This window comes from Talpa occidentalis, unplaced genomic scaffold (genome assembly GCF_014898055.3).
Source record: "Talpa occidentalis isolate TD23 unplaced genomic scaffold, MPIMG_talOcc4v2.1 talOcc4.17, whole genome shotgun sequence".
NCBI lineage: Eukaryota > Metazoa > Chordata > Mammalia > Eulipotyphla > Talpidae > Talpa > Talpa occidentalis.
The window spans coordinates 20,210,328-20,222,851 of record NW_023601754.1 but is presented as its reverse complement, the minus strand read 5'-3'; the positions used below and the strand labels follow the sequence as shown (position 1 = coordinate 20,222,851).

The following is a 12,524-nucleotide window of genomic DNA, read 5'->3' as shown; positions in this document are numbered from 1 at the left end:
CTAGCCCTGGAGGCAGTAGAGGGAGCTGGGCAGGATGGAATGACAGGAGCTGGGGGTTCCCAAGTGGAGCACCCAGCGTGGGGCTTCCGCTAGATGGGGACAACCTTATGGGCCCTCTTCTGTGCAGCATACACACCCATTGCTCTGCCACACAACCCCCAATCTCAGGGGGCAGGAGGGGATGCTTAGAAGTGCTAGCACATGCTCCCAGAATCGACTAGTGTATTAAAAGGGAACCCTCCTGTGGGGTTGTGGTGAAGGACAGCAGGAACTGTGTTGGGGTGCAGAGGTGAGGCTTGTTCTTCTGTCTTCCCAACTCTCCCTTGGGGTCTGCGCCATGAGGCTTCTTAGAGAATGGCCAGAAAGGGGTCAGATACCTGCAGAACTTTCAAAACCACATCTCTTCCCTACCAATCAGCAGATGGCCCCAGGGGTGGGGGGTGTCTGGGATCATTCAGGATTACAAAGCTTCCCCATCCCTCTGTCACTTAGATGGGAGTCAAATTCCCCCGCTCCCTGGACGCAGGCACTCACCTTCATAGCCAGGGCCATCAGCGCCCCTTCTGTGGGCTGCCCTATCACCGAGTTTTTCTTGATGATAGCGTTATTGGCAACACAGCCTGCCTGAAATGGGGAAATTCCAGGTGTCCAGTTAATACAAGGGGCTGTCCCCCCTCAGCCCCCACCCCAGGGACCCCGGGCTTCAGAGACTGGAGCTAGGGGGCCAGTCGGGACAAGATTCACTCTTTAAGACAAACCCCCTCTTCATAATAAACCCTGGACACATTTATTGACTCTGCAGGTGCTGGTTGTTCCAACAGTGCTGTAAGATGACGGTGGGAAGCAGGTAGAGGATAACTGGTGGCTGAGTGTAGGGTGACTTGAGTGACCCCCCAAGGGGTTTGTGTTTCTGTTGGGGGTGATGGGGATTAAACAGTGGTGATGGCTGTGTGACTGTGTGAATCTAGACCAACTGAAATGTACACTTGAAAGGGTGAATTCTATGGTAAATGATACTTTTTGATCAAAAATAAAGATAGAAACAGACATGCACACAAATTGGGAGGCAGGGGGAAGCTCCCAGCTTCCTTCCTCATGGCCGGTGATCCTGGGCACTCATGTTACCTCTCCTAATCTGCATGACTGAGCTGACAGGGCTGGCCACCAGGGTTACTGTGGAATTAAGTGGCACCATCAGGGTGGGAGGGAGCCTAGCAGAGTGGGTGCCCTTGCAGGGGGAGGCGGTGACCTCATATTCATAGAGGGCACGTTTCCCGTGAGGATAGGATGTACATAGCAGTATCATGCGTGTCCAAAGCACTGGTTGCACACTCACGCCCCGACACGGAGTGACTTCCAGCAGCAGGGGGAGCACAAGGCACCACCTCTTACCTCCTGAGTCACCACCTTCATCCAGGCCACCAGGACCACCTGACCCCTGAGGCGTGGCCCAGTTGTCAGCAAGAACCATTTGACACAGCTGGCCCTTCTCTTGTCAGGAGCCTCCCCATCAGCAACTTTTAAACATGATTTCCACCATAGTGCTTGACACTCACCTCCACTAATTTTCCCACTGAGACGTTGGCAAACTCCTTAACAACCTCCTTTGCTGGCAAAAGACACACTGTCCCTTTACCATTATATCCAACGCCGCTGACCTGCGGGAAAAGCGGCACAGTGATGTTCACCAGGAGTCAGAAACGTGCTGCCCCATTATGTCTTTACTGGGGATCCATCCCCAGGACATAATCCCACCCACAGACCCAGCTTCAAGCGTGAAGGTGGTCCTGGTGGGGTTAGCGATTTATCTGAACACTGTTGATTTCATAAACCTCAGTGGGGTATTCTGCAGCCAGTAGCATTTATAGTTAGGCAAGTTAAGCCACAGCATGGAATCTTCTGGAACAGGAGTAGACAAAGTTTTCCTTGCAAATATTTCAGTATAGGCCACACAATCGGTGGCTTTTCAAGTCTGAAATGATGGACCATGTGCAACAGGAAGGGTGTCTCTGGGGGCAACAAAACTCTTCACGAAGGTGGGTGCAGCCCATGGGCTACTTGCTGCTGACCCTGGGCCTGCAGAGTTTTGTATAAAATGCATCAGGTTACAAAATCACTCGTTCTGGGAGCTTACAACTGAGCCAAATGCACAGGAGAGGGACTGAAAGCAGAGATGGAGAATTGGGGTTGGTTTATTCTGGAAGGTTATGGGTCGCTGTTTTCTAGCTTCTAAATTTTGTTCATGATTAGTATTAAAAGATAAAAAATAAAGGTCGTGACCTTACATCCATCATCTTCCTATTTGTAGTGAAGAGATTATGCAAGAACCTTATGTTGGTGGCTTTCTAATTGCTAACTGAGACCATGCCACATGCTCTCTAGGAAGGAAGGGTCTCCGGGGCATGCCTCTCTGTCCAGAACCTTGTAAATTTGCATGGACTCACCTCAGCATGGAGTCCATCAGATGTGACAAGCTGGGTGACAGTCATTTCATTGGCAGTCAGAGTTCCCGTCTTATCAGAACAGACGACATTGCAACACCCTGGCCCAAGGAAGCATCAGCATTTGTAGGGAAAAGAGATCATCCCCACTGACTCTCAGGCTTAGGAAGTGCTCAACAAACATGGCTCAGACACCTATTCATGCCCATTAATAAGGACTCAACCAGCTGGTGTCCCTCACCTAGAGTTTCCACGATGGGCAGCTTCTTCACAATGACCCTCTTCTTGGCCATCCGCAGCACTCCCAGGACCAGTGTAACCATGACAACGATGGGAAGCCCTTCTGGGATGGCAGCCACAGCCAGGCTGTTTTGAGAAGTCAGATCACTTTTAACACGCACTTAAGGGTGACATGAATCTCAACAGGGTCTGGCAACACTTTTACTTGGGGAAGTTATTCTCTGGTGTCCCCATACTGTTCTCCACTCCTAATCCCATGATGTACCTGTCTCCTTCAGCAACCATTGCTCTGAGGTCTTCCCCTGTAAAATGCTGGGAAGGAACCTCTCTATCAGTCCCCCACACTTTAGTGTGAATTAGTCCTTTTGCATACAAAGTGTTCTCATTTATTAGAGAGGAAAGCCTCTGGCCATATGTGAGCATATTGAAGATGCAAGGTGACTGTGTACAAAGCCAATTAATGACACGGGGCTTTCTTATCATATCACTTAAATTGATTTTTTCCCCCACTCCCATCCCTCCACTCCAGCCCCTTCAGAGTTAAATTGTAAAAAGGAATGTATGTCTTAGAATCAAAATAAATATGGTGTATGAACAGCCAGCAAGGGCTCTTGGGCTTCTATCCAAAGAACGTGAAACTGTCAAAATGCAATGTTTATTGCAGCACTATTTGCTATAGCTGGGCCAGGGAAGCAGCTTAAATGTCCACCCACAGATGACTAGATCAAGACGATGTGGTCTGCCTACACCATGGGGTGCTATTCACTATAAGGGAAGAAAAAATGCTGCCAGGTACAGCCACATGGAAGGAGCTGGAGGGAATGACGTGCAGTAAAGCAGGTCAGAATGAATGACAATGTGGGACATTCACAGAGCAGACAATTTGACCAATAAAATACTTACAAAAACTAGTGGACATTAACAAACATAGTGAGGGCTCTGAGGTTAAGAGGAGTGGGGTAAAGAAAGGGACAAGGGGAGGGGCCTCCCTGGTGGCGCAGGGGGTTAAGACACAGCCTATGAAACTATCAGCAGCCACTGTGGCCTGAGTTCGATCCCTGGCCAGGGAGCTACCCACATGGCACAGCAGACCTCTCCTGTCTCCCCGCTGCTCCCCTCAGCAGTGTATTTCAGTAGATCCACCTGTTCTGCTCCCCACTCTGTCTCTGGTGAATCCTCTCACACACACCCCCTGCATTTCTGGCCTGCACCCCAGCTCTTGTATGCATAAATAAATCTTTTAAAAAGAAAGGGACAAGGGGATATAAGGGATGGTAGTGGGAGAAAAAAACATTATCAAAAAATATTTTTCAATAACTATATCCAGAAACCTACCACTTTTTAGCACATCAACTACTCACTACCAGCCAGATACAAGCAACTAACTTGCTTACCTGGATTATTAACTTAAGACAATAAAGAGAAATGAAAGTAAGTCATGCAAAAAAAAAATTATATATACATATTATATAAGTGGTAGCCTTTCACCCAGAGACAAAGGGATATTCAGGGACAAGTTATACAAGCCAAGGTCACAGTTTGGGCAAGGACTGAGCTGGTTATGGTGACAGCAAGATGGCATCTTTGTTTTGTTTTTTGTATTTTTTTTTTTTAGAGATTTATTTATTTATTCATACAAGCACTGGGTACAGTCAGAAGTGCGGGAGAGTGAGAGAATTCACCAGAGCCAGAGCGGGGAGCAGAACAGGCAGACTGACGAAATACACTGCTGAGGGGAGCAGCGGGTGGCAGGAGAGGTCTGCGCGCCATGTGGGACCCTCCTCCAGTGGCCGGGGAGCAGCTGGGGATCAAACCGGCACTGCAGAGGCTGCGGGCAGCTTCGCAACCCAGCGCTCAACTGCTGCACCACCGGGGAGGCCGGCATCTTAGGTTTTATGGCTCGGGAGACAAGCCTCACTAGACAAACATTTGCAGAGGGCTCTGATGGGGACCTACCCCACAGGGGAGGACAGGGTGTGTCTGTGTGTGCCTGCGTTTCTCTAATAATAAAAGATTAATCCGCAAATGAACAGAGACTAGCCTGTACCAGGAAATGTGTTATCCTGACCCTAGCTCAAGGCAGCAAGCTCCAGTTTTTGATAAGAACAATCCTCATTTGTTCTGGAGACTCTTCTCCCGGGCTCTGCTGTCATTTCTACCTTGATTTGGGAGTTTTGAGGGACTTCAATTCTGTTAAAAACCGAAAAACCTTTTGAAGTCACAAAGTGAAACTGTAGCCTTTTTCCTCAACCACACATTTTCCCTGGTATGGGGGGGTGCGGTGGCTGGAGGAGAAGAAAGGCAAGGAATCAGAATGATCTTGGGGAGGTGGGGTCAGAGCGGGCAAAGGGCCTTTTCATTGTTTACCTGGAAACATCTAGTAGTTTTAGCTCATGGAACTTTCCATGCTTTATGAGAGTGGAAGTCGTCATTATTTGGGACAGGGTCCTGAGCATGTGGCTAGAGTGCTCTGCTTTTTCTGGGGTCCCCAAGGTCCAGGGGTCTCCTTTACTGCACCCTCCAGCCTGTGAAGGCCTGGCCGACTGAGCACTCTTGGAGAGGGACTTAGCCTCGTCCCTTGCCCTGCCTCCTGCTGGAGCCCACAGGTGGAGCAGCCGCAGCATCTGGCTCCTTGCCTGCTTCCTGGCCCTCTCCATCAGCACCCCGGCTATAGGAGGATGCAGAGTCTCAGGCCCACCCAGCCTGGCCGAGGCAGGGCACTGGCCAGCTGTGTCCACCAAGCTCTCCCAGGACACTTCTGTCTCAGGTCGAAGTCGGGGACCCCTGCCCTAGGGGTTTCCTCTCCCAGGACGCCCACCCGCCCCATAGTCCTCGGTGCAGCCAGCTGCCCTCTCGGACTGCTTCCTCCTTCTCACCTCTGATACAAGCCCAGCACACGGCCCATGGCCTGCAGTCTCTGCCAAGAACTGCTCATGCTTTCCTTTCTCTGCTCCCAGAGAACAGAGGTGCCAGCCTGGACCAGCAAGGATTCTGGTGACCTGATTAGAATCAGGAGCAAAAAGTGTTCCTAGGCCCCGTGACCTGCCCCTAACTGCTCACGGGCTGGTCACTCCTGGCGCCACCATCATCCCCACCGTCATGCCTTGGCCCTGCCTGTTCGTCTCTTAGCAGCTGCCTCCTCATCTCTCCTGCTCAGCTCCGCAGAGAACCCTGCCCGGGCCACCTCCGTGGGGCGAGACCACGGACCTCCTTTTGGGCCTCTCAGCCATGGCTTCCTTTGCAGCATTGATCATATGTCATCATTATTAATGTTCACTTCAATTGCTCCTTTTCCCCCGCCAGCCTGCAAACTCCAGCCTCTGGCTCCATGAGCGCCGAGTGATGCAGGTACTCAGTGCAGGTGAGGGATGACTCCTGGCAGGGCCCGTGGACGTGACTCCAGGAGGGGCTGTCTCCCACTCGCATCCCACCAAGGAGAAACTGAGGCACAAAAGGCTAACAAGCTCACCCAGGACTACACGGCAAATGTCTACACCAGCATTTAAGGCAACACAGGCCGGCCCTGGGGCCCACACTCTTACAGAAAGACCCAAAGCCCCAGGCTGGCAGAGAGCGATGGGGACTAGCAGCGTGTGCTTTCTTCACCTTGTTAGCACCAGCCAGTGCCCCCGTCTGTCAGACGACGTGCTACAGGCCGGCTGTGGCATGGGGGTGCAGGGTGCATGCTCCCACACCGTTCCTGCTCCCCGATTGCCCCAGCTTCTCTCACGCCCTGACGAGGGGCGCCAGTGCCTTACCTGACTCCGATGGTGAACATGCTGCGCAGTGGCTTCCCCTGCAGCCAGCCGGTGAGCATGATCACACCTGGGAAGAGACACACATATCAACGTGCACCCACACGCTTCTGTGTCTAAACTTGTGAACTCACTTCCTTAAAGAGCTCGCAGGGAAGAAAAAAAAATCTTCTACCAAAAAAATAATTCTTTTAAATTAAAAAAATAAGAGCTCACAGGAGCATGCACGCACACACACGGGGGAAGGAGTAACTCAAGGACGTGCCACTGCACTCTGTTGTCTCTCTGAGGAAGATACCACAAGACTGACTGACTTGACTGGTTCCAGAAAGGAACTAGTCCATTCAGGTCAAAGAAACAAGCAGCCAGCAAATTCCAGGCTATTAACTGAGGCTTAGGGATGATGACAAAAGAGTGTGCACCCATGACGTCCCTCACAGCATCTGAGGTGTCCATGACAGCTGCTCCCAGGATGAGCAGATGGGCCATTGTTTTTGAAAAGATTTCACCCTGCAGAGTCACGACTCAATATGGTCCCTGTGCCAGCTTCTCCTTCATCAACCGTTAGCAGGCACCATTAACAATTCCTCTGTCTAGAATTTCAAATCTCTTTCTCTCTTTTTTTCAACTTGGTAAACTCCTCTGCATCCTGCAAGACCCAGTATAATATCACCTTCTTCTTGGAACCTTCCAATCTCTAGCAAGAAAGCTTCACATTTCACATTTGTTTTCTCCCATATCTGCTGAGGGCCCTTCCAAAAGCAGAAGTTGTATTTGACTTATCTTGGTGACCCTAGAGCCTAGCATAGGTTCAAGTGTATCATAAGACACTAACTAAATGTTCCTGTATTAACTCATTCGCTCAATAAGTGTTTATTGATAAATCTACCATGGGTTAGGCAATGGTTGACCCTGATGGCTGGTTCTGAAGAACACAGAATCAAAACCAAAGCTGGAGACAGCAGAAAGGGGAAGGGTGAGGGCCCAGTATGTTCAGGATAAGACCTCAAGTAAGGTCTGCAATATCATGTTGATGCTTCTGGATGTACTGCCAAAGGGCAGGGGGCATGGGCTACATTTCTATGCTATTGAGTAGCATAGAAATAGGGCTGGGCACACCACTGAACTACATTTCCCAGTCTCCCTTGTAGCCAGGTAGGCCATGTGACTCCATTCTGGCCAACAGAGTGTGGGTAAGTGATGACTTCACTTCCTGGTTATGCCTTAAAATTTTCCTACACAAACCCTCCTGTTCTCTCTTCCCTAATTGCTGGTCAAATAGAATTATGCCCCCCTCCACAGAGACTCAACAATACTGTAGGAGCCTGGGTCCCCAAGTCTGTGTTTGGAAGTGAGCTATTTGGGAAAGTGACTCAACCAGGTACATGCTCATGGGCTGAGGTGTGAGCAAGATATAGCCTTAAACATATTAAGCCATTAAAATGTAGGGGCTGCTTGTTACAGCAGTGAGCCTGCTCTGACTAATCCAGAAACCTCGTGTTGCTGTCAGAGAATCTCAGATCCCAACCCCCAATCCTCTCCCAGACTAGCAGCAAGACAGATGAAAAACATAACGCAGGACCGGTGCAGAAACCGCCTCACTCACCAATTATGCCAAACGAAAAAAGTGTCAGTTGTTTCCCCAGCTTGTCCATGCTCTTTTGCAGAGGAGTCTTAGGAGTCTGAGAGGATAAGAAAATGGATTTGTGAGATAAGACCCCAGCAGTGTCCTCAGCTTCTATTTGGTTTTTATGTACCAGCTGAATGATGACTCACAGCCTCACATGTTTAATAATGCATAGACCTCTATACTTAAGACCTGTACATGTTACTGCCTGTAGGTTATACCCAGATAAAATTCTAATGTTCCAAAAGTAAAGTTCTTAATTTTTAAATTTTTTATATAATTTATTTATTTATATATATTTCATATCATTGTTCTTTTTCGTACAATGTTTGCTTTCTCCTCTCAGGTGTAGTCCCCATAGAATTCCCACCACCCATTCAGCCCTGCACCATCACCACAGTCCCCTGTGCGCCTCCCTCTTCTCCCTCCCCCTCCCCTGCAAAATGTCTCTGACTTACAGTTGCCTGTTAATTTTGTTTTTTTTTCCCCCTCAAAGTAAAGATTTTTGGAAGTGTATTCACATTAACCACATGATTCTCATTTCTGAGACAGAGCTGAGCAGGCTAAGAGATACCACTAGCCTAGGATGATCTCAAACACCAGCCCACAAGAGAACCAAACCCCCCACTCGTCTTACCTCTTCAGCCTGCATCATCTTAAACACTTCTCCGAACTGAGACCTTTCCCCTGTTCCAATCACGACCCCCTGTGTTCAGAGAGAGACGTGTGAGAGGGGGCGGGAGCCTGTGGGGCCACAGAGATAAGGCCTCAGGGTGCCCAGGCTCACCTGCCCCTTCCCATACTGCACCAGGGTCCCCATGAAGACAATGTTGCTCAGAGCGGTGAGGTCCCCCCCACCTGTCAGTGGGGTGTCCGTCTTGCTACAGGGCTCAGCTTCTCCAGTGAAGCTGGACTCATCCACCAAGAGGTCCGTGACCTAGGAGAGCAAAGGGAGAGACGGCGGGACTGTCCTCCAGCCCTGGGAAGTGTGGTGGAAACACAGAATGGTCTCCAGCACCTTAAAGTCACTTGCCCATGAAAGCAAAGAAGGAAGATGTGGAAATCAGGGGTCAAGTGTCAGAATATGGCCTGAGGTGCTGCCAGGAATTGGGAAAGCTTCGAACTTGTGGACCCTCTTGAAAAACATAGAAGGCTCAGACCTTCTCTTAACATGTTTGTAAATTGTAGGTAATGTTAAGAAAAAACGTAGGCAATGGTGAATTTACAAAAGACTTTCAAAGCACTCGTGGCTTTGACCTAACTTTCCATATGTCCTACCCCCGACCTGGAAATCCTATACAATGTGTGCTTGGAACATCAGGGAGCCTGGACATTCAGTGACAGCCACACCCAGGCACACTCAAACACACGCCAGAAACACACACCAGAACCATATACAGACACAGGTTGATTGATTCTCATTCTCTAGGAAAGGAGCAGGGAGGTGCTACCAGTTCTAGAGTGTCTGCCATGCGGCAGGCTTGGCGCTGAGTGCTCTGCAGGGCTGATTTCTTAATCTTCACACTCCCCCTGAGGGCGGTGTTATTTTCCCCCTTGCACATATGGTGAAACTGAGGCGCAGAGTGATTAAGTAACTTGCTCAAGGTAACAAGCTAGTTAGATGCAAAGCTGAGGTTTGAACAGAGGTTCTGCACTCTTAACCATTTTGCAAAACTGACCAGATTTGTAGATATCACTCAAGGGGTGAGTCTCCTGTGGCCAGTGCTGTGCCAGATACTGTCGAGGACATTATGGGTGGGGTCCACCCTCAGGTCCTTGTCACGTAAGCCTATGTGATGAGTTTGGAGAGAGAAGCTTCTTTCTAACTAACTCATACTAGATCTGTGTTTCTCAAATGGAGCCTGTGTGCTCTCTATAATTTCGAATATTTAAAATTCAGCAACGATCTTTTTAGAATCTGTACACCGCCAGGGGATCCCCGTCCCCAAGGATGATAGAGACTCCCATTCACCCACAGCCCCAGGCAGCAGAAATCAGCACCCACTTGCCCCTGGCAAGCAAAGAGCACCATCTAATGGGGTGTGACAGTGATTTCAACGAGCTGTGCTTAGGTTTACAGTTGTGTATACTGGAAGCACATGGAGTTGGACCTGACTCTATGTCTGTTTACATTTCAGTAATGTTGCAATAAACATGACAAGTGAACCCTGGGAAGGAGCCCACGATTGACTGAGAGTGAGAGACACAATCAGAGCAATCGTATGTTCTAATCAAATCTCATCCCCAGCAGAGGGGTGGGGCATGGGAGACGGAAGGCTGGCATTGGCACGATGTGCCAGAAGAGTGGGAGATGGACAAAGCCCTCCATGTGGAGCAATGGCACGGGTCAGTCACCCTCTCGGGGGAGGGAGTGGGCATGTGTGGGTGCTGTCCTGGGTGCTGAAGTCAGAATGGAAGGAGCGCTGCCCCTGTCCTCAGGGAGTACTGAATGGAAGACGGGACTTAATTAGGACGAGAGGGCATAGCCATCTGTGGACACATAGGCAGGACCAGCTGGACTGGCACAGAGCACTTGTGCAAGGTGTGGGTGGCACTGGTTGAGAGTAACAAGGAGACATTAAAAGTCTTGAGCAGAGATAGAAGGGATGTGGGTGAGATAAGAGGTGGGCCATCTGCATTAAGGGGTAAGCCTACAGTTGGAGAAATACAGCCCTAGCGAGGTGCAGTGAGACTCTCAATGTGGGGGACCAGCAGTGGCAGAGCATGGAGGGAGTAGCCTGGCATACAAGAAAAGAGTTGGCAGCAAATGGAGCTAACTGGGCACATGGAAGTAGAAAGAGTCAGATTTGATCCTGATTTTTTTCGTTAAGGTCTATTTGGGCTTGCAAGAATCTAAGAGGTCAAGGCTGCGTGAAAACCCCACCCTTCCAAGCCAAGACATGAGTCTTAACACTACCTCAAACTTTCTTGTTCTGTTTTTCATTTCAGTCTTTACACTTCTACAAGACAATTTGAATGTTCCTGTTGCATTTCCACTCTGGTCAGCTCAAAAGCTGCTGTTTCCAGGAAGCCCTCTGTGACTGCATTGAGCTAGGCAAGTTTTTCCTGTGTGGGAAATCTGTCCCTTTTGCTCATGCTCCTCCCCCATGATTTGTCTCTTACTCTAGGCTATAAACCCAGGACCATAGGACCTGTTTCCGCCATTGTATCCTAAGCACCTAAGCACAGATCCTGGCACACAGTAGGTACTCAAGAAATACTTCTTGAAACAATGATGAGGTTATGGGGAGTGGAGCAGGGCAGAGGGAGAGCCCTGAGGCAAGAAGGGTTACTTATTTCAAGGGCTTTCTTGAACCTGTTTCCTGGACATAAATGGCTTTTCAGATGTATAGAAAGATCTCCTGATCTCAGGGCTTAAGACCTGATAAAATATTCCACTGTGAATAAACAAAGCTATTTGATTGTTCCACGGAGTTGCAAAATACTACCCAGCAGGTTTGCAGCTGGAAGCTGTGGTGGTGTTCATGATCAGGGACACTTGAACTTCACATAAACAGGAGGAAAATGAGCCCAAGGAGCAAGGGAGTTATTTGGGGCTTAAAAAAAATTATCTCAAAGAGCTGTGGTCAAGGCTGGAAGGATAATTCAATTAATGGCAATATATGGTGCCAAGCGGGCTATGGGTCTTAGCCAGCTTAATCTGCCTAAGAACCAGTGAAATGGAAATGAACATCACCCCTCTGACAGAAGAGACCACCAAGGTTCAGAGAGGCAGACCTCTTCCTCAGAGCCAAACATGGGAGCTGCAGGTGAATATTTGAAACCCAGGCCTTGGCCTCTGACTTTCAATACATGCCCACTCCTCACTGCCAGGCTGTCTGAGTTCTTGCACCAATGAAATCATTTCACCCTTACAACCACCCTGTGGGCACCATCATCCTGCATGTTACAGATGAGGCAGTATAGGCACAGAGAGGTTAAGTAATTTGCTCAGATCACACAGCTTGTCAACAATAGGCCCAGGCTAATTCCCAGACCCAGGGCACTAACCATCTTACACACTGCCTCTGCACAGCACCTGTAGGGGGATCGTGTCCTCCTTACTGGCCACCCAGCATCTGAACCCCCACGCTGTACCTGGGAATGCTGTGTTGGGAAGCAGACCATGTCAGGCTGACTTCCCCTCTTTCCTTGTGGACCACTGCACAAGGGGCCCTCTGAGAGGATCTGTGTACCTGGACTTGGGGTGAGAACTCAGTGCTGCCTCTGGGAGAAGTGGACAGGGCAGAATCCATTCTGGCACAGGAAGGGGGCCCCCACAGGAGCCTGGGAGTGAATGCCCTTCTACTCACTTAGCCCCAGCCTGGCCTTGAGATTTACAGCCAAGGGCAGAGGGGCCTGAAGCCCTAAGTGCCACACGGAAGACACCCTCTGGCCCTGCCTCTAGTTCAAAGACATGTCACGAACACAGGTCCAGGGGCTGGGCACCTCTCTCCATCC

General features: G+C 49.6%; 1 protein-coding gene across 2 annotated transcripts in view; it reads right to left on the bottom strand.

Annotated features, from left to right (window-relative positions):
* The window catches only part of ATP2C2 (ATPase secretory pathway Ca2+ transporting 2), a 49,732-nt gene that overhangs the window by 12,268 nt on the left and 24,940 nt on the right, over positions 1-12,524 (bottom strand). For both annotated transcript variants that reach the window (XM_037516263.2, XM_054697033.1), the window contains 8 exons: positions 8,851-9,000; positions 8,701-8,769; positions 8,043-8,118; positions 6,440-6,506; positions 2,683-2,807; positions 2,445-2,542; positions 1,557-1,658; positions 535-624 (listed from right to left, as the gene is read on the bottom strand). In XM_037516263.2, the coding sequence (XP_037372160.1) occupies positions 535-624; positions 1,557-1,658; positions 2,445-2,542; positions 2,683-2,807; positions 6,440-6,506; positions 8,043-8,118; positions 8,701-8,769; positions 8,851-9,000 (777 nt within the window). The remainder of the gene's footprint in view (positions 1-534; positions 625-1,556; positions 1,659-2,444; positions 2,543-2,682; positions 2,808-6,439; positions 6,507-8,042; positions 8,119-8,700; positions 8,770-8,850; positions 9,001-12,524) is intronic.